Raw genomic sequence first — 22,247 nt, 5'->3', positions numbered from 1 at the left:
TATGGGGACTTTTACTTTAAAAAATAAGCGCTCTCTTCAGATGACCAACTTCCTGTTAGCAACCAGGCCTTGTGTGACAACGGTTCCTAGGCAGGATTTGTTGCTGTTAGCGGTACACGCAGTTATACAGTTCATACAAATATTTGTTAGCATTTTCATTTAGCTAAAGTCAAATAAAAAACGACATTCTGTGACAGCGCTCCGAGAACTATAATAAAATTATTAGTTCGACAATTAGCTAGTTCAAAAGTCATATTTTTTAACGAATCGCAAGCTAGTCAGGTTTTTTTGTTGGGTTGAAGTCACAAACTCTTCAAGATGAGCGAACAGCTCAAATTTATCGTTGAACAGCTGAACAGGGAGCCTTTTAAGAAAAACTTCAATCTCATTACCTTCGATTCTTTGGAGCCAATGCAGTTACTGCAGACTTTAAATGATGTTCTGGCTGAAATTGACCCAAAGGTGAGTCAAAAATCATCTTTATTGCACAATATCAAAAAAAATAAATAAAATCATAATATAATATAATATTAATATAATACAAAACAGTATTTTTTGCGGATTACATTATATTTCTATTTCAGAGACTAGAGTGCTTTACAGACCTGTCTGTTAGGTTTATTTGTATATGATGTGTTCCCACTAATCAGCTGTTTGTCAATCAGCTGTCAATCACTTTATCTTGTCTTGATCCATGTATTTTTTGTTTCAGCAAGCCATCGACATACGTGAGGAAATGCCCGAGCAGACAGCCAAGAGAATGTTTACTCTTTTGGGGATGCTGAAATACAAACCACCTGGAGGAATGTCTGAAGTGTAAGAAAGAAATAGTGAAAAACTGTATAGAGTAAGCACAAAAATATATAGGTATCGTACATTATGTGTGTATATATATATATGTGTGTATATATATATATATATACATACTGTAAATAAAAGGTGAGTTGTATGGGACATCATATGTGACAGTAGTAGTGTATGATGCAGTATTAAATGTTTTCCTAGCTGACAGGGAACATTCTCAGATTTTGGCAAGGTTCTCTCAAAGTTATGAACAAACGTTCTTCCAGTAACGTCAATGGAACATTTGTTCAAAGTTATAATAACATAATCAAACATTAGCACAAAAATGTTGTTTATAGATCATTCATGGAACGTTTTTTCTGAAACATTTTAGTTGGACGTTAGTCTGTTTTTTTTTTTTTTTTAAAGTTACTAATTATTACTTTTTTCAGATGGTTCGGAGAACATTCAAAAGTATCGTTCCCATTAAACTTACAAAATGATAAAATAGAGAAAACATTCAGGGAACAAAGAACCAAGAAAAAAAAACATTTTAAAAACTGGACATTTTGAACATTGTGAGAACATTCAGAAATAATGTATTCATAACTTAATGGGAACATTAGCAAAATGTTGAAGAACATATTTGTGTTAGATCAGTACATATGGGCACTATAGCTTGGTGCTGAGATCATTTTCTACTATTCAAACAGAAATATGAAATTGATTTAAGTACTTCAAATATCCATAGCTTTGAAATGTGCATTCCTCAACAGAAGCAGTTTTCGTCAGGGTTTGGTGGCAGGCAGTAAGCCTGTGGTGCACCCCATCTTGCACTGGCTGTTACAGAGGATTCCAGAGCTGAAGAAGAGAGCATATCTGGCCAGATTCCTCGTCAAACTAGAGGTTCCTGCTGAGTTTCTTCAAGATGATATCATTGCTGAGACCTACCACCAGGTATGCCTACTGAACATATTGCTTGGCCTTAAAAAAAACATTTGTTTTTAGATTCTATTCTATTCTCTTCATTTTTGTTTCCTATTTTTCCTGGCCTTTTTTGTACCCTGTTTGTGTACCTCCTGTAGATTCTTTGTGTATTTGTTCATGATTTTATATCAAAGTTGCATGAAACGGAAGCTGCTGTAGTCTTTTCTTCTCTATTGTGACTCTATTGATCTGAGTGAAACAGCTTCTCAAACAAGAAAGAATTTAGGGAGCGTCTTGATTTTGTCCATAGTGAATTGATTGGCTGGTTGTGGTTTGCTATTGGTCAATCTCATGGGAGTGACAGGTTGTCCCATCCTCGTGCCAGTAGACACATTATCAGAGAAGAAATGTCGCTGCAAGAGGGAGGGGAACTTATTTTGATTAAAGATTACGAGGCACATTAATTTAGAAAAATAATGATGTGCACAGATTTATAATAGCATTTATTATAAATGTTTATCCTTTATAATAACAGGGTTTCTGCAGGTCCTAAAAAGGTCTTGCCCTTTCACAAATTAAGGCCTTAAAAAGGTCTTAAATCAGAGCAGAAAGTCTTAAATGCATAAAGTCATGGCATTATTGCTAAATTTTGTCCTGTTTTCCAATACCTAAACATCTTTAAATGAAGATACATTTACTTAAGATGCTGATGTAAAATGAAGTCTTCAAGAATTGAACAAAATGAGGTGAGTTTATACTTAAAACAAGAACAAATATCTGTTAGTAAGTTATGTAAACTTCCTTTTGAATAAAGTTGATTTTTCTGAGCCAATTGGCAGATATTTGTTCTTGTTTTAATCATGAACTCACTTCATTTTGAACAATTTCACAGAAAACAAGACTTCATATTTTATGTCATTTTGCATTCAAGTGCATCTTGATTTAAGAATCTTTAGAGATTTTCTAAACAATTCTATTGTTTTCTTAGTATGAGGAGCTGGTGGAGGGATTCAAGAACATCCATAAAGAGTGTGAACAGCTGAAGAGCTCAGGTTTCTCCACCGCTGAGATCCGGCGGGTAAGAAAGCCAACGTTGCCAAAGTCCCATCTGGTCACGTAGTGTTTTGATTTATATATATATATACAATAATAATGTGTCGCTGCAGGACATTGTTGCAATGGAGGAGGAGAAGGACCAACTCATCAAAAGGGTGGAGCGTCTTAGAAAGAGGGTAAGGAGCTAAAATCCCATAGAATCTGTATGTGAAAATAAATAAAATTATGGAATCACACCTGCAAATACACATTTACAGAGAACTATCAAAGTGAGCTGCTGATGTCAGGCTTAACAAACATACCTAGCTGCCCTTTCCACTATCTTTAAACATTTGTGTGCGATTGTACATTATGCCCCCTAGTGGCAGTTGCATAGAACTTTCAAGTCGGCCCTGAAGCTGCCGTTGCCTTTCGCTTATTCACCATGATAAAATAAAAGAATAACAAATATATGAATAAATCCAGACAAAACAAATGACCACCAATGCTTCTGAAAGAAAAAAAAAGTATAGATTTTGTAGGGTTAATCAATGTAAATAATTATTTAGGAATTTTAAAATTATTTTTTGGACATAATTAATCATAACCAGACATTTTACAGAAATAATGTTTAAAGAATCACATTTTAGTGGAAAAATGTTAGTCATTCTCTCTTTGTTCTTCACTAATTTTGAATACATCACATCTGGTGTGGCTGTCGCATCCGGTCTAGCCACAAAAGTTCAGATATTTCAACACATCCGAAGCTCAAATCGGATCCGAAAATTCCACACACACATATAATTGTAACTCCACGCAGCTCCCATCCTACTCTACATTGAAAATGAATGACCTCCAGTCTGTCATTTGTTGGAGATAGTGAAAAGATGGCATAACAGGACAGGAAACCCCATATAATGCCTGTTAGCAGGATGACCAACACAGAATCTGCCCCCACAGAATTTGGTTTGCATAAATATTCATTAATAGTTTAGCTAATTTGGTATTGCTTTCAGCTAGTAATAAAAGTGTGTAATAAAAATGTTCTGTATTACAATAACACATTTTTTTTTTTACCATATTTAAATCCATTGCACAGAAAATGTGAAAAGGCAGTGCTGATTCTGGTTTTTGTGATGTTCTTCTGGTCCACTAGGTGGAGGCAGTGTCAAACCACCAGCGCATGCTGGAGCTGGCCAGACAGTTAAGAGTGGAAAAAGAAAGAGAAGAGTCTATTGCTCATCAGAAACAGGAGCAGAAAAACCAGGTAGAGACGGTCTGAATACTTACATGAATACATCAGTTTGTGTGTTTATGTCTGAATAAACTCATTGGAGCTCCAAGCAATCACTGTCTACTAGACATTCTGATAGCATAGACTGTGTTTTGTCTCTGGTGTAGCTCTTCCAGGCAGAGCAGAGACTGCAGAGATCTCAGATCCAGCTCAAAGACTTGCAGCAGGCAGCCGCAGACGAAAAGCCAGAGAGTAAGTTGTTATACTTGAGGACAGTGTCCCAGAATGACTCGAAGAGTTCTTGTGGTTAGAGCTGGTGCTAGCAAAATGCAATGTCATGGGTTACATTCCTAGCGCACACACATACTAATTAAATGTGTGTATATATATGAGGGATTTTTTTTTAAATAGGATTATTTTAAACAAAGCTGACTTTCTATTTTTAAAGGATATATTATGTATAAATTATGTCTACATTGTTAAAGGGATAGTTCACCCAAAAATGAAAATGATCCCATAATTTACTCACCCTCAAGCCATATATAATATTTTTTAATATAACTCAAATTGTGTTTGGCTGAAAGAATAAAGTCATATACACCTAGGATATGACTTTATTCTTTCAGCCAAACACAATTTGAGTTATATTAAAAAATATCTTGGCTCCAAGTTTTATAATGGGAGTGAATGGTACCCTAGATTTTGAAGCCCAAAGCAGCAAATCCATCCATCATAAAAGTTATCCATATGGCTCAGGGGGGTTAATGAAGGCCTTCTGAAGTGAAACGATGCATTTTTGTAAGAAAAATATCCATATTTATAACTTTATAAACTACAATCACTGGCTTCCAGCAACGGCCGTACGCAAGTGTAGTTCTGGCGGAAGGGTGACCTCTGACGTTTTTGGGTGAATTAACCCTTTAACCTTTTGTCATTTGTACCTTGTTTTGTGACCCTTTTCAGGCTCCTTTTTCTTCTTTTTCAATCGTTTATTCAGAGTGCTTTTATTTGTTACTTTGTGACTATTTCTTGTGGTCTCACATTGCAAGTTTCAGAATTCCACAACAGTTTCTTTGACGTTCACTAAATCTTGTTACACTCTCACTGCAATAGACAAGCATTGTGACAGAGAGTGAGATCACTACATACATGTGATACTAATCCACAGGCCTCATGAAGAGACTTGAGGAGGACATCAAGTTCAACTCCTACATGGTGTCTGAGAAGCTGCCCAAAGAGTTGGAGAACATGAGAAAGGTGGTGCAGTACCTACAGAAGGTGGCGTCTGAGCCTGCTATGGGACAAGCAGAGCTGAGGGAGCTGGAGGACAAGGTCAGCCTGTGCGCATGGATTTTAATCTTAATGCTAAAGTTCAAACTTTAACAAACACTGTTGAGTACTGTTATGTTAAACGTTTGGAGTTGGTAGAATTTTTGTAATGTTTTTGGAAGATGTCTCTTATGTTCGCCAAGACTATTTTATCAAAATACAGTAAAAACAGTAATCTTCTGAAATGTAATTACAATGTAATATAATTTTCTATTTTATTATATTATAATGCAATTTATTCCTGTTACACTGTCACATGATCCTACAGAAATCGTTCTAATATGCTGATTTGGTTCAAAATAACATTTGTTTGCAGTAGAAAAACTTTGCAAAATAAATGTCTCTAACTGTCATTTTATGGTGTTCTTGTTGAATACAAGTATTTTTATTTAAAAAAAAAAAATCTCTTTGACTCCAAACTTTTGAATGGTAGTGTATATAGTGATGAAATGAGTCTTTTGTTCACTAGATCAGAGAAACCAACACAGAGATCAACCATCTGATCGAAAAGAAGATGATGCGTAATGACCCAATGGATGATAAACTCTCTCTGTTCAGACAGCAGGTTAGATGTCATCTCTCTTTTTCTCTTTTCTCACCTATGTCACTTTGAAAGCTTAAACAGGTGTTGTTCTTCACAATTTACCTGATTGGTCATGTTTATTTTGCAGGCTATCTTTATTTGTTTTGCAGGCTATCTTTATTCATGCAGGGTTGAGTAATGTGTGATTTAGTGTTTGCCCCTTAAGCCTTTTAAGCCCAACGTGCCCGAAATGGAAACACAGAGTATAGGTGACCATGTGACCTCTGGTTTTCATACCCGTATGGAGAGATGATGCACTTGTCCTGCGAGTCTTTGAACTTGAAAGAATGTTTGATGTTCTCTGATTTGCTAATACAACAGTGTGCAGTGTTTTATATGTAATTGCCAGATGTCTATTATCATAGCCTATTACATGGCTCTCCAGAATACTTGATTCTGATTGGTCAGTCAAATACTTTTGTATAAAAACTAGACTGTATAATTGACCTTTGTCCCTCCCAGGCAACTGATCTTCCTACACACAGTGGTTTCTGAAGGTCTATGGGGCAATTCACACAGAATGAAACACAGAGCAGTGGAATGAAAAAAAAAACCCCTCAAGGCATAGAGACGTTTTTTTTTTAAAAGTTAAGCTTTTTCATTTGAGCGCTGCACTTTTAGAACGCCATTCCATATGTGAGCGCAACAGTCAAACAATGTTAAAATGATGTAAAAGCAGTGCAGTGGAATGCAAAACATGCATTCTGTGTGAATGACCCCTGACGCCACTACTGAGAATTCTTCTATTTTGCATTATGTTACTGAATATTTTTTTGACAAATTTCATTTGTTTATCAGCATCAATATGGCGAATTTGCTTATTTTATTAAAGACCTAGAAATAGTGCAGAATCTTAATTTTTTTTTTTCGTTGTAACTTTTTTATGAATATATATATTTATATTAAAAACTTAAAAAAAAAAATATCAGAACTTTTTGTTTATATCCAGGTTGAAAATCCTCATGTGGGAATCAATAAACCAGCAAAAACATTATAAAAAAAAAAAAAAAAAAGAAAAAATTTATGCAATGAATTTGTGCTTTTAGGCTGCTATTATAGTCCATAAAAAGGAAACCAAGGTGGAGGAGTTGCAGGAGGCCCGTGAGGAGCTGGCAGCTGTGGAAAGAGAACTGAACATGAAGAGCAGTCAGGCACGAGAGCGAGGTGGAGCGGAGCTGATCCGTGGAGATGAGGTACTGAACACACACAGTCACCATCCACAGCGCCACTGCAAATGTTTCAGGGTTTACTCACAAACTCCTCTTGTTCTATATAGAAATATTACAATATTTATTATATTAAAACTTCTGAATTAGACAAGTTTTTGGCAAAAGGGAACACCACAGCCCTTTTATCTGTTTTCTCTAGTCATGTATCACTGATTTAAAGAGGACCTATTATTATGCATTTTAACATTTTCAACTTTCTTTAGTGTGTAATGTTGTTGTTTGAGCATGAAAAAGGTCTGCAAAGTTACAAAGCACAAAGTCACTCCAAAGGGATTTATTCTCTATGTCAGTAAGCACTGTTTCTGAACTCCCTGAAACGCCTCCATTATAGTCTTGAATTTTCTTCTGGAAACGAACACGTCACAATATTCCTCATTTAAACAATTCCAGAATAATTCTAGTAGACTCCAAAAACAAAATCAAGAAATGATAAAAAGGCATAATATGGCCTCTTTAAAAAATACTTGTTTCTATTGCATAGACAAGTTTTATTAAAAGCCTATCTTGCAAACAGTGAATTACCCTTTAAGCAGCACTCCTCCAATAGGGCAGGTGACAGTTACGTCAGCTGGCTCGAACTTTCTCACACTGGCCTTGGAGCCAGAATGTTTCCCAAAGTAACTGTCAGTGATGAACAGGCCTGTGTCTGTTTCTGAGACCTGTGAACTATCCTGTCCTCACTTTTTGCTGTCTGTCTGCTTTTTTTTTAACAAGCAGACGTTCCATTCCCCGCCTGCCCTTCGGCAGAGATATTGGCAGGCTGAGCAGATAGAGCGGCACCCTGGCTAAAATAGCCGCCATCCCTCCCCCAACTCTAGACTTCCTGTGATTTTATCTGCCTCCCCACGATAACACTTACTTCTGTCCATGGCTCATCCAACTGTGAACAGCAGCAGCCAAGTGATGGATAGCTGAAACTATAGAAGGAGTGTGTGTCTGTAGATGTGCAAGGCTGATCTGCTAAAATAGACAATATCCAAGTATGGTCAACTTGTGGCACAATATACAAGGAAAAAGAAGGGGGAAAAAAGGCTTTTGGACAAGTGGGAGACCCATCTATGACCCAAATTAACTAAACATCTATGACCCAATCTATGACACAAATTAACTAGATGGATAGATCAGTAGTTCCATCTTGTGTTTTCCAGTTCTCCATATCCACACCCTCTCATGTTTCATTTAAAGTAATATTCTGGGTTCAATACAGATTCAATTCAATTCACAGCACTTGTGGTATAAAGTTGACTACTTCTACTACAAAAAAACTGTCCTTTTCCTTAAAAAAGCAAAAAATCTAGGTTAAAGTGAGGCATTTTAATACAGTACTGTATAATTCCCTTGTCCGTGTGATAAGCCTCACGGACAGTTCACATTACGTAATATTCGTCATCAGCACAGTCTGCCGATGGGCCTAAAGGCTCAGGTATACTTAATTTCTCAATTACAGTTGAGCGTGCAAGCCTTTCAAAGTATACTTTGATCTTAAGCTTAAATAGACACGTTCAGCATGTGGTTTGTTCAGCATGTACAACTGATTTGAGCGTTCAAATCACTTGTACATTTGCTGTGTACGGACTAGGCTGCATGCGGACAAGTGAAGTATACTTTTGGCTTTACAGTACAATGGAAGTGAATGGAGCCAATCTGTAAATGTTAAAATATTCACTGTTTAAATAGTATAGTCACAAGACGTAAACAGTATGCATGTTGACATGATTTTACTGTGAAAATCACTTTTATCCAATTTTACAGTTCCGTTGCCATGCGTTTTTGCAGTTTAGAGTTCTTCAAACTTAAACTTTGTAACATTCAACTCTGACTTGCGAATCACTTGAAGACGTGATCAATAAAAGAATGATACATTAAAAGAATTTGTATATGTATACGTGATATGTTATATGTTGGATTTACAGTATGCAGAAGCAACAGAGCGTGACATTCACAAACCTTGCTGTGTCTAAAGAAATTTTGCATGCTCAAAGTCTAGTGTGAACACAGCCTGAAACCCTGAAACTTAACAGAATAATTAATATGATAAGCTCCACATTTCTTGTTTTAAATCCTATGTACTTCCATTGTAAGAACCTCATCATAACCTTTTTATAAAGAAAACGAGGGACGAAGTGAAATAATTTTTGTGATAATCAGTTTTACGCAGCAAAGGCTGTCGTTTCAGCTTAACTTGTATTGAACCTGCAATAATGCATTTAAATGCTCATGTGTTGCTGCTTTGATAGTTTGTGATGATGGAACTCGAGAACACAGCACAGCATTATTGCTGCTCCCCTCCCAAATTGCTCCAACCTTGTCTGCCCTTGCTGTCCCAAAATACACAAAGCATAAACTCTCACACACAATCTCTGCGTGCCCCAAGTGACATACGGCACATTGTGTGATTTCTGAGTTTGCTCTCTGGTGCCTCTCAACATTTATAGCCATTGGCAGCACTGACAGAAGAATAGCCTGAGCGAGTGAGCTGCCAGATGAAGATGTTTTTTGTCCCCTCTGGCTGCATGCCTGCGGGCTCAGGTTTCTTTTGTTGTGATCCACTGAGATGTTCCAGTGGCACCCTGGTTTGCCCCTTCTTCACACCCCCTCATTCCTCAGAGCTGTTTTCTCCTAGAGATTCTCACCTTCCTCTCACCTTACCAGAGACTGAGCCAAGGCCACAATGTTCCCCTGACTTTGTCTCATTGCATCCCTTAGCCCGTACATGCACATGAACCTCGGGTGGTGTGTGTGAATATCATTTTCCCGGGTGAGACGACGGGCTTTACTCTGTTTGCAGTCATTAGTGAGACACAGTCACTCAACCAGGGCTCATTGTGTTCGTGATGTGTTGATCCTATCTGAAATATCCAATGTCCCCTTTTTTGTCTTTGTACAGCAGATTCTTCTGACCCTGTTGTATGAAATTGGAGTTCCTTGTTTTTTCTTATTGACTGCCCATGTTATAGTATACATACAAGTATTCACTGTCCAAAATTGATAATTCATGAGCATTTACTTATTTTAATATTCAATATTTAACTATTTTTTTTTAACATTTACTTTTTTTTTTTTTGAATATTAGTTGACATGTAGTTGACATGAAATATACCTACTTTTGGGACTATCCTACTGTGTGACATACTATACTTCAAGTGAAAGTTCTTCAAACAGCATTTGACTTATAATAATTATGACTGCAGATTCAGTGACCTAAAATTAAACTATGATTAATTGAGAAACTACATGAGTGCTTATGTTTTTAAAAATACATTTGTCACACCACAGGACCATTTAAAATTAACTAGTAAAGGAAAAAGAGAAATTAAAAATTGTGGAAAACATTTAATGGTTATTCCTTGTACATTCATATAAATTTTTACTTCACATCTTGATAAAGAAAAAAATATTATTTGACTATTTTGAGATTTTTTCAGGATTTTTTTCTATTTACCTTTTTTTTTTTTTTTTTTTTTAAGTTTTAATTGTTCTTTTTTAAAAATATTTTTTCTATTGCCGCTTTTCCTTATTGTCTTTTATTTGTATTATGGTCTTTTTTTACTGTTGTTTTTCTTTGCATTTTTATTGTCTTTTTTTTATGTCTTAAGGTTTTGATTTTTCTGCCTGTTTCAGTTTAAGCGATATGTGGCCAAGATGCGTGGCAAGAGTAGCATGTATAAGAAGAAACGTCAGGAGATTGCTGAGCTGAAGGCAGAGTACGGCGTTCTACAGAGGACTGAAGAGATCCTGAGAGAACGACACACAGCTGGACATCAACAGCTGGTAAAAGCACATTTATCCGTCATTCTATCGCTCTCTCTCCATAAGGCCTATAAACATTCACACTTTGTTCAAACTTTTTTTGAAACTTTCAAATAAGTGTTTCCCAAGCCAACCTTGCTTTTCTAATTACAAATTACTGTCATTTGTATTTATTTGAATTTCAGTTCATTTTAAATCCACTTCCTTGCATTAAAATTCGAATCTGCATCCTCTTTGGTACATTAATTCAAATTCAATTCAAATTCAGGAATTGAAATTTCTCTAAATGGTGGTAAACCCTGCTTTACAGCCACCTTTGTTCTGCTTGCATCAATAGTGTTTTAGCTTGTGTCTATCAGGGTATCATTTCACCATCTTTATAGGCACTGGTACATAATCTACCTTCCCTGTACCCATCCCTGTCTATTCAAATTGCATTAACGCTAAAGTTACAGCACCTTCCTGGAAATGACTTCACACCTCTGAATCCTCCCTGCCTCTGACTTGCTGATAGCCCATTTGACGCAGAAAGGCTGAGCTTGGGCTATTTGTGATCACTGCATTTGCTCCCTGTCTGCATCCTGTGCTGTTATTTTTTGAGTAGGGGAATTGTCCTCCTCAGTTTTGCAGTTGGTTTCATGAGCCTACCCCCTGTGGCAACTTTTTTTTCCCTCAGATGCCTTGGGCATCAGTCAAACCCCTGCCAACACACTCATTCCACATGTCATGTCATGTGCAAAGTGCATCTGTATCAAGAGCATTACAAATGCATCAGCCAATAAAGTGTAAGTAGTGTTAAGAAAAATTATCCACTAGAAAGCAAGGACTGACATGGTATAGGTGTCTATGGCCACGTACACACTGCAGCTAAATTTGGATGTCAATTCACCTTTTAGTGCTTAATCCTGTTCTGTTCACACACAGTTCAGTAATTTACGGTAATGACAACCGCATTTTACAACCGAATTAACTCCCGAAAAATGCAGGTAGCGTACCGAACCGAACTGAACAACTAGTTGTTAATGACGTACAACGCGAGATATGAGAGTTGACAGACGAGTGATACATCTCTGATGCACATTAAAATACGTATTATAAAACGGATAGTTCGGGCCCTTGATTCTGATTGGTTGAGCTGCGTTCAAAGCCATTGTAAAATTCCCGAAAACATACAGCTGACCGCATTACAAAAAGCTTTCTCACTGGCACCGTTCTGAATTTTAATATTTTGATGCTGAACCTTCATACATTTATTGGTTACTACATTGATTTTTGATAGTCACAATAGATCTCTTCATGTCTGTTGTCTGTATGTTATATAATATGAACATTTTACAAAATATTAGTTGTTGAATTCGGTCCATTTTGTTACTGCATATGACTTAATGCTTACAAAAATGGTAAATTGTAAAAGGGTCTATTTGAAAATATCACCTATTAGAATTATATTAACTGATTACAGTGGTAAAAAGTATTGGAAATTTCCTAATCTGTGCACCCCTAATAGTGACAAAGTATTTACCGAACCAAACCAAAACTGTGATGACAGAATTAATACAAACCGAACTGTGAAAAAATTGTACCACTACAGCCATAATATTTGCAAGATTTTAATTTTCCCTGACTAGTCTAAAATGTCTAGAAGATGAAGGCAAGTTGGGTTGAGTCATACCAAACTGTCAAAATGTGATTCTGTCATGTAATCTCCCCAGGATATAGTGCTCAGCACATTTCAGTCCTATTATAAAACTCATGGCCGTTAGCTTGACCTGTGAAGTTCCCTCTGTACCCAGAGAATAAAGTGCTTTGCACTGCCATTTGTGGCTTTGAGTCCTGAATGTCTGTACAGACACAACCTGTCAGAAAGTGCTTAACCATGACACTAGCTGTCCACAAACACACAAGCCTTCAAAATCTGCATTACATCCAACTTTTATGTTATTACAAATAGGGTTGCTTGGTATACCGGTACTACAGTAGTATCGCAATGCTAAAGCTTCAAAATACTGCCGATGCCATTTTGTTTTTTAAAAGGTAGTATTGTCAATACGGTAGTACCGTAAGGAATGTTGTATGTGTGGCAGGTACACTATTTAAAACATTCATTTGAACACGTGTGCCTGTAAAAACATTACAAGAGAGTTTTTTTAGTGCCATTGCCTTTCTGCTGTGCCCTGTGTAGTAAATGCTCTGTAGAATTAGCATCTTATTGAGTGTTTCCTGGTGCTTCAGTTCATTTTGCAATGAGATAAAGTTGCACTTGCATGTCATTTTTCGCGCTGCAGTTTAACAGGAGAAAGGGTCTGAAATGATTTTAAAATATAGCAGCTCAAGCATCACTTACAATATGTAATTTTCGCTGCTAGAGGTCGCTTAGTCAAAACAAAGGCATAGCTTGATAACGCCTTGATTTCGCGGAATCATGGGAGGTGTTTTCTTCACGTCTACAGCCAGTTGAAAAGAATCCAAAGAGACTCAGGCAGAAATCATATTCATGGATGAGCTAATGTATTAAAGATTTATTAACATTACTGTAGTATGAAGCAGGGTGTGGCTGAATGCTGTTGGAGCAGATCGAGGCCGCTGAAGCGATTGCTAATGAGAGACAAGCGTGACACGCATCTCGAGAGCAGCAGAGCTTTTATGCCGCAGACGACCGCTTCCGCTTCTTCTGGTCATGCGTATGTGGGGTAACACAGTGCTGTTTTATGATATTAGATACATTTTTGTGTTGAAAATTGTTATAATCCTACTATGTGCCCCTTACTTTTTGCACACTGCAGTAAGCTAGATCGATATTAGGCATGGTAAAACATGGTACTCGCAGTAAATCAAGAAAATGAGATTTAAACATTAAGACTTACTGTGTTTAGCTATATAACAATGATTCATTTTTTTCCGTAGATTAATGTATCCATCCAAACAGTTGCTCTCCTGTCTAATAAAACACAAAATATATTAAAGTGTCTTTGGTCCCGTGTCCTGGTTAAAATTGCTTATTTCTCTGGATTCAAACATTCTTGAAAACATTTGGGATAATGTAAGTACACAAATCAACAAAATATATAACATTGTTCTAGTGGTTTTTGAATATTTTAATCCAAAAATCTTACATATTGTGCCTTTAATCAACATCATAATATCTTCATATAAGAATGTATTCTCACAGTTTTTCCATTGCTCATTTGACCACTTCTGGAACAGGTGTAATAGTTCAGTTTCTCATTCATCGTTCATTTTGTTTTATTGATCACAATATTGTTGTTTATAATTGTTGAGGGGCACTTTTGATGCATTTTGAAATATCAAACACACACATGCCTGCATTGGTTAACATTAGTCAAGAAAAGTAATTTTAAGAGGCAGAGACCATTATTACATTTGATGAAATATAATGAAAAGTTTTTTTATTAAGAACTGAACAACACGTCCTGATGAATCATGCACATTAGCCAGGGAGGGCCAATTTTGATTTCATTATAAGATTGTTGCTACAAAGGTTGGCTAACATGGTTCAGATCTTGCTTGATTTGTGGTCTGAAATTATGCAGCTCACAGCTAAAATGTTATGCAGTAACACTGATTGTTTACCTTATGCAAATACCCAAACTGAGAAACATTTTAGTAATAATCTATTCAAACTGACAAGGCGAATAAACATTTGTTCTATTTATGCTTTGTTTGTGTTGTCGTGTTCAGCAATCTCTGGAGGCTCAGCGGGGGATCTCAGGCTACAGCGATACTCAGGAAGAGCTGGAGAGAGTCTCCGCTATCAAGAGCGAACTGGACGAGATGAAGGGACGAACACTGGACGACATGTCTGAAATGGTGAGCTGGGCCAAGTGCATCAATACAAACCGCCCCCATCCTGAATTCACTAAATAAGCTACGTTTATTTTTTTTGTGATGATTATTTAACAACATAGCATGTTGGGTAGGTAAGTTTATGATCTAACAAAAAATAATTTAGATTATTTAGCAAATATATAGTGGCCAAAAGTGATGTCCATCTTAGGAAAATTTCTTTTTTTTATAAAATACCATATATTAACAAAACATTAAAACTATGTTTCATGTGTCTTTGTCATGTGTATGCATTTGGTAGTTTCTTTCTTGGATCTTCATCATCTATCATGATGATTTGTGTTTATTTAGGTAAAAAAGCTGAATTCAGTGATAGCACAAAAGAAGTCTGCTTTATCTCCACTGATAAAGGACCTGAGAGCTCTGAGACAGGAACATGCGGTGAGTGACTGTTTAGCGTCAAGTGAGATACTGGAGATAGAAAGCCATTTGTTTCTCTCCCCCATACTGAGAATCACTTTCAACTACAAAGAGCCAATCAGCATATCAGCTCTGTCAAAATTATATTCTCTTTTGTTTTGGTTGTTAAAACAGGAGCTCGCTCCAGAGTATGAGCAAAAAAAGGCTCAGTATGACACCTGTGCTGCAGGACTGGAGAGCAACAGATCCAAGCTGGAACAGGTACTCTGTTATGGGGCTCAATCAGGGTTGTGTAACATTCATATGGTATTGAGAGTGTATTTTAAATTAAACTCCTAAGATTGAATTGACTTGGAGAATAATAGTTGTAATTTGAATTCAAGAAAGTAGAATTAAAATGCAAAGAAAATCAAAGAAATACATTTTCTGTTTATTATGTGTTTAACTTTTCATTATGAATTACCCATAAACATTTTATCATACACACAAGATATAAGGTATTTCCAGAAACATTAGATTATCTTAATAATTTAATATATATTTTTATGGTGATAGTAATAATTAAATGTATCTTTTATTAATTAAATATAATTTTATTGTTATAATTTTATTTTATTTGATATGCATTATTTATACAATTTTACTTATTTTATTAAATATAATGATATTATATATTTCATTATATATAATTAATAACTTTCGTTTTATAGGCCATGGTGGAAAAACTCTTCATTTCTCTGAATGCTGTTCTTCTGTTAGCAAACAGTTTATCAAACAGAATGATGGATAAAATTATATTTAATTAATAAACTATATTATACACCATAAATACACCATCTGTATGATAGCATGTTTATGGGTAAATAATACTGAAAAATTAAATGTATATTGTTTCATGTTTTTTGTATTTAGGATAGCTAAAAAACAAAGCAGGCTTATATCTTATATTTATTTTAACTGCAATTATTCTTCCTCCTTTATTCAACATCCTGTGGTGTGGGGCCAACTTGGTTCAAATTCCAATTTATATATCCAAATATAACCATTTATTAAATTCTGAATATTGCCCAACCCTGATCTCAACCTGACTTTTTTTTTTTTAGCATCGTATGAAATTATATTTTTGAAATACATTTTGATGAGCAGACAGTGATTTAATTCCCTGGGGTGCATTACAGAAACTTTATATCTTAGGTCTGAAAGTGATAGTTCACCCAAAAATGAATATTTTGTCATTACTTACTCACCCTTTCTTTTTTCTGTTGAACACAAAAGAAGATATTATAAAGAATGGGGGTAACTAGACAGTTGGTACCCATTGACTTCCATAGTATTTTTTTCCTACTATGGAAGTCAATGGGTGAAATGATGACAAAATAATTTAACCCAGTCAAATGATGACACAAGTTTATTTTTTGGGTGAACTATCCCTTTAAGTTAAGATCTAACAAGTTAATTTAGGATTTTTCACAAGTTTGTATTACAGAAGCAAATCTTAACTTGATTTAGGATTCTTATCCTATTTTACAAAATCTCATCTTATCTGTATTTAGGAAATCTTAAACAGCTCCATCGATTTCATTAATCAACTCTCAGGTCTGTTACCAAGCAACTAACGATGCGCAAGCAGCTGCTGTGAAGTAAACGCTAGAGATTAAAATGGAGAAACAAAATAAGTGTGCTTTTTTAAGTGCTGCAGAAAGAGAAGTTTTGACAAGCTTGGTTGAAAAGGCAAAGCCTACAACTATATTTCATGGGAGTCTGGAATTATTTATCAGTGTTTTGGCGTCAAAGTGCAGCACATCATTTCGGTGTTCAAAAAATCTTTCCAACATCAAACATTGCTGTTCTTCATCTGTTATCATTAATTAATGTGACGCCATTCTCAGACGGCTTTTGTTATGTGAGTTTTACAGTTGGCTCTCAAATTATTTTGAAGTTAGGACACCAGTGGGATTGTCCTAAAGTTAAGACGAGTTAGGATGCTTCTGTAATACCCTTTTCCTATCCGTACTTAAAATAAGATAATCCACTTAAGAAATGTCATTTAGCTTTTGTCCTAAATGAGGTTCTAGCTGAAATTGCCATGTTTACCAAACAGATAAGATAGGATTCTAAAATTAGGATCTTTCTGTAATATGCCCCCTGATGTTATACAGGAAGTGAGGACACTCAGGGAAGAAACGGCACAGGAAGAAAGCCGATATCATCACATTAACTGCGTGAGAGAGGTAAAAACCCATCTTCCTCTTAGACATCAGAGATTTCCAGTCCTGTTGTTGTCTCTCACTCTTCCCTCGGCCTCTCCTTCACAGATTACTGAGAGTCAAATGCAAAGAGCAGCAGAGCAGAGTAAGATCAATCAGTCAATGGACTTACAGGTGCGGAGGACGGCTCTCAGGTAAGAAACTGGAGATATATCTGCTGTAGATAAACCTCAAATCTCCACTGAAAAGACAGACATGCACAAACACATGGATTCCTGCATCATAACTGACAAACAAATGGTCCCTAAGAGACTCTTTTGAGCTCGCAGCTCTCAGCATGCCTGCCTGCCTACTGCTCAGAATGGTTGTTGTTTTTTCTTTTTTCATGTCTTTTGTTTCATCTATGCTTCAAGTATCTATTCGCCCATTTTTGATCCATCCAGCCTACGCATTTAAAAAGTTTAGCAGAATTTCTGTTAAATGTGGAGGTGGGTGGTAGCCTTGTGGTTAAGGATTTCAGCTGTTAACACAAAGGTTGCAGGTTCAGTCCTAAGCAGGAGTGACTCAGGAATTGGAGAATTGCTGTAATCATAAGTCATAAGTTCTTTTGCTATTGTTAGATTAGATTAGCGCAATGAAAGTGTATTTGGATACCTGCTCAATAGAAAGGAACTAAATGTGACATTTAAAAGAGTTGTTCACCCTAAAATTAATTTCTGTCATAATTTTCTCACCCTCATGTCGTTTCAAACCTGTATGATTTCCTTTATTGTGTAGAACACAAAAGGAGGCAGAATGTTTACGCTGCTATTTATTTGAGAGCATATAGTCAACAGGACCTGGCAAGCTCCAAAACATGAAAAGACCCAAAAAGTATTGTAAAAGTGGCCAAAATGACTTAGGCCCTGTTTCCACCTGGAATTAAGATGCGTTTTGGTCGATCGGATCACAAGTAGACGAAGGAGACACATACCCGTTTATACCTGGTGTTTTAATCCGTCTCTTTTGTCTACTTTCAACTACTTCTGTCCTGATTTATTTGAGGGGAGGGTCTGTGGGCAGGTAAATGTATGGGTTTTTTCAGATCTTTCAATCTAATGGACAAAATAAGTTCGCACAACTTACAAATGAATGCGCACGGAGACAATAGAAAAACATACAGTGAACATCAGCTTTCATTTCTGCTCTGACAGCCGCAAGACCGGCCAAACGCTACGCGTGCCTGTTAGAAATCAGGAATGGTGAGAGAACATTGTGCTTAGTACATTTTTCATCTTCAAACCAAACAAAGTGTAAATCCCATCTGGCTCAGGGTTGCTAGGTTTTCACAACAAAACCCACGCAATTGCTACTCAAAACTAGCCCGAAACTAGTCCCAATCGCGTTCCGGGCGGTAAAATCCACATTTTTGGCACGGTTCCCCTGGTACAATTCGCATTCCAGTGGCTAAATATCATGTTATTTGGGGTCGCTTCAACCTGTGGCAACAACAATAAAGTAGCCCAATTCCCGCGGACTTGGCACTCTGGCTAGCGCTCTTCTCATAATGTTTATATAAAACAAACATAAATTCTAGTGGCATTTATTATAAACAACATTTATTGTAAATGCCTAAACTAATTTAGTTAAAGCAAAAATGAAACTACCGGCTTGTAAGAAATGCATGATACAAATAAACTTGGGCTCACTCTTTCACAAATCCAAATGTGTGCGCAAATGTGTTCTGAAAAATACAGTAAGTATATCTGGAACAATATAAGAGTGAGTACATGAAGACAGAATTTGTTAACTGAACTAAAACAACTATTCCTTTAAGGAATCATTGTATAACCTTTTCTTGCAGAGAGAAGTACATTGCGAACACAGCTGAGCAGGAGTCCTTGGGCAAGGTGAGGAGACCGTCTTTGACCATCTGTCAAACCTCTCAGACTCATAACTTGGTTCCACCAGGTCGTTCACTTGTCTTTATCTCATCTGTTGGGCTCAACTTTGTGTTAGTTAAGAGTGGGGGGCCTGGCCTCTGTGATATTTCTGCCAAACCGCGTGGAGCATGCGATCAGTGTCACGCCACATCGTGCCAGTGTTAGAACAAAGCTTGTGTAATCATTGCCCCAATGTACAACCAGTAGACCACCCTCTCAGCACAGTGGAAGGAGAGATGACGGTATGCCAAGCTCTCCCGTAACTGCCTGTCCTGCCCTTTAACTGTTTACTGCTACGACTTTACAAGCATTCTGAATCCATGAATTATGCCAGATTTGACTGCCGGCACATGGGTACAATAAATTTATTGGCTCAGCAAGACTTTGAAATTCGGATAAGGTATCGTGGAGTCAGGTTTTTTGCACCAACCATGCTTTGAACATATGTAAATGATTGTTTTTATCTCCAGTTAGCATCAGAACATGCAGCTCTAGATGTGTTTTTCAAAGCCAATGTACATTGTGTCTCTGTGGACTTGCAGGTTCTACGTCAGCAGGTGAAACAGGTGCGAGAGAACCAGGAGCCCAATATGAGACAGATGAAGATGTGGAAGGACCTGGAGACGCTGTTGGAGTGCAAGAAGCAGTGCTACCTCAAGGCTCAGAGCCAGGCGCCTATTGGGCACATCATCCAGGATGTTGGCAAGGATATGCTGGTTCTGTGATGCCATTTCCCATGTAAAAGTTGTCTTTCTGGTCATTAATATATGAATTATTATATATACTATATATACGCACACACACACACACTACCGGTCGAAAGTTCGGAAACATTGCTATTTTTTATGTTTTTGAACTTTTGAAGTCTCTTATGCTCATTAAGGCTGCATTTATTTAATAATAAATACAGAAAAAACAACAATATTGTGAAATATTATTACAATTTAAAATGATGGTTTTCTATTTTAATATACTTTAAAATATAATTTATTTCTGTGATGCAAAGCTGAATTTTCAGCATCATTACTCCAGTCTTCAGTGTCACATGATCCTTTAGAAATCATTCTAATATGATGATTTGATACTCAGTTATTATCAATGTTGAAAACAGTTGTGTTGCTTAATATTTTATTGGAACCTGTGATACTTTTTTCAGGATTCATTGATGAATAAAAGGTTAAAAAGAACAGCATTTATTCAAAATATAAATCTTTTCTAACAATATAAATCTTGATTATCACTTTTTATCAATTTAACACATCCGTGCAATATAAAAGTATTAATTTCTTTCAAAAAAAAGAAAGAAAAAAAATTACTGACCCTAAAATTTTGAACGGTAGTGTATATTGTTGTAAAAGATTTCTATTTTAAATAAATGCTGATGTTTTTTAACTTTTTATTCATCAAAGAATCCTAAAAAAGTATCACAGGTTATAAAATAATATTAAGCAGCACAACTGTTTCCAACATTGATAATAAATCAGCATATTACAATGATTTCTGAAGGATCATGTGACACTGAAGACTGGAGTAATGATGCTGACAATTCAGCTTTGCATCACAGAAATAAATTATATTTTAAAGTATATTAAAATAGAAAACCATAATTTTAAATTGTAATAATATTTCACAATATTATTGTTTTTTTCTGTATTTATTATGAAATAAATGCAGCCTTAATGAGCATAAGAGACTTTGTTCAAAAACATTAAAAATAGTAATGTTTCCAAACTTTTGACCGGTAGTGTATTATATACACACACACATACATACACAATTGTTTGTATATTTTGTATGTTAAAACTGTATACTAATATCTTACGCACTAACTTCCAATAAGTCCCTAGTCTCGGTTTTGACACGTCTTTAAGAACAGAGCTCCAGTCTATGTGTCCAAAGATAACACCCTACAAAGTGCTACACTTTAGATGCGCCTGTGCTCCAAGTTATTTTGGGAAACAACAGCCATGACCTTGGCCAGAAGAGCTGTCCAATTTAGGAATTCAGTTAGATCTCCTTTTGTTGCTCTGTCAGGGTAGTGCTTAAGTAGTAAACACTCACTTGTCCCATCATCATACCTTTTGTAAAAAAAAAAAAAAAAAAGTGTTCATTTTCTTCCTACGTCTTTTTCACTGTATCGAAAAGTAAGAAGGCTGCTAGGCTAGTTCACTTCTACTTTTGTTTGAAAAATTAAAAAGTTATGTAAACATGTTGTATAATAAAGTTATAGAATATATTGTAAATTAGCGATTTATACAGTTATGCAGTTGTATTTACTTTTTAACATTCTAATTTAGAATCTTCAGCAGTTCTGATCCTGTATCAGATCCTGTATACAGGTGCCATTCCGCTGGCTCTTTTTAGAACATCTAGTAAAACTTTCTTTCTCTCTTTTTTTTTTTTTCTGTCTGGTGCATTTATCCATCTGGAATGTCATTGTTTGGATGAGAATTATAATCACCAAAGAACCCATAAGCATACATAAATTGATCCTTTCTATAAAAATGGATATAGAGCTCCAGGGTGGTAATTCATTCATTTATTCTTATATTAATAATATAATAATATGCATAGGTCACCCTGAGTAGGTAGGTGTAAGCACTGCATCCTTGCATAGTGATGCATATCTGTGTGTCTGCACAGTATAATATACATCTGGCAGCTTGAAATGATTTAATACTGAGTCAGTCTCGTTCAAAATGCCCACAGCATTTTCTTTAACCAACAATTAAAGTAAAATAGAAAAGTATTTCGTTTTACATTTCAAACGGGTATATGAGGTGATAAAAGAAAAGATCTTTTAAAATAATGTGTAAAATGTAATATTTGTATCTACACTGATTTCATTTTTATACTGTTTTCCACTTCTTATTTATTAAATTATTAAAATGCTTTTAGTTTAACCTTGAATACATGTAAGTGAATATTAATCATCATTTTTCATGTGAAAAATTATTCCTTTTTAGTAACTATCATGTTGCTTCAAATATTTTTATCACACACACATACTCTCTCTCTCTCTCT

The 22,247-nt window shown here is 35.9% G+C and overlaps 1 protein-coding gene across 1 annotated transcript; it reads left to right on the top strand.

Annotated features, from left to right (window-relative positions):
- Positions 1 to 42: 42 nt before the first annotated feature.
- ift81 (intraflagellar transport 81 homolog) lies at positions 43 to 21,469 on the top strand. The gene is made up of 18 exons (XM_051904259.1): positions 43 to 462; positions 713 to 816; positions 1,560 to 1,740; positions 2,699 to 2,788; positions 2,877 to 2,942; positions 3,902 to 4,012; positions 4,147 to 4,231; positions 5,148 to 5,311; positions 5,778 to 5,873; positions 6,938 to 7,084; positions 10,742 to 10,891; positions 14,570 to 14,698; positions 15,026 to 15,115; positions 15,269 to 15,355; positions 17,254 to 17,325; positions 17,410 to 17,495; positions 19,145 to 19,190; positions 19,766 to 21,469. Exons 1-18 carry the CDS (start codon positions 319 to 321, stop codon positions 19,946 to 19,948), a joined length of 2,031 nt encoding a protein of 676 aa, XP_051760219.1. The 5' UTR covers positions 43 to 318; the 3' UTR covers positions 19,949 to 21,469.
- Positions 21,470 to 22,247: the final 778 nt, after the last annotated feature.

The sequence above is a fragment of the Ctenopharyngodon idella genome, chromosome 8 (assembly GCF_019924925.1).
Source record: "Ctenopharyngodon idella isolate HZGC_01 chromosome 8, HZGC01, whole genome shotgun sequence".
Lineage (NCBI taxonomy): Eukaryota > Metazoa > Chordata > Actinopteri > Cypriniformes > Xenocyprididae > Ctenopharyngodon > Ctenopharyngodon idella.
Note: the sequence above shows the minus strand (reverse complement) of the source record. Positions and strands in the feature narration are given on the sequence as shown.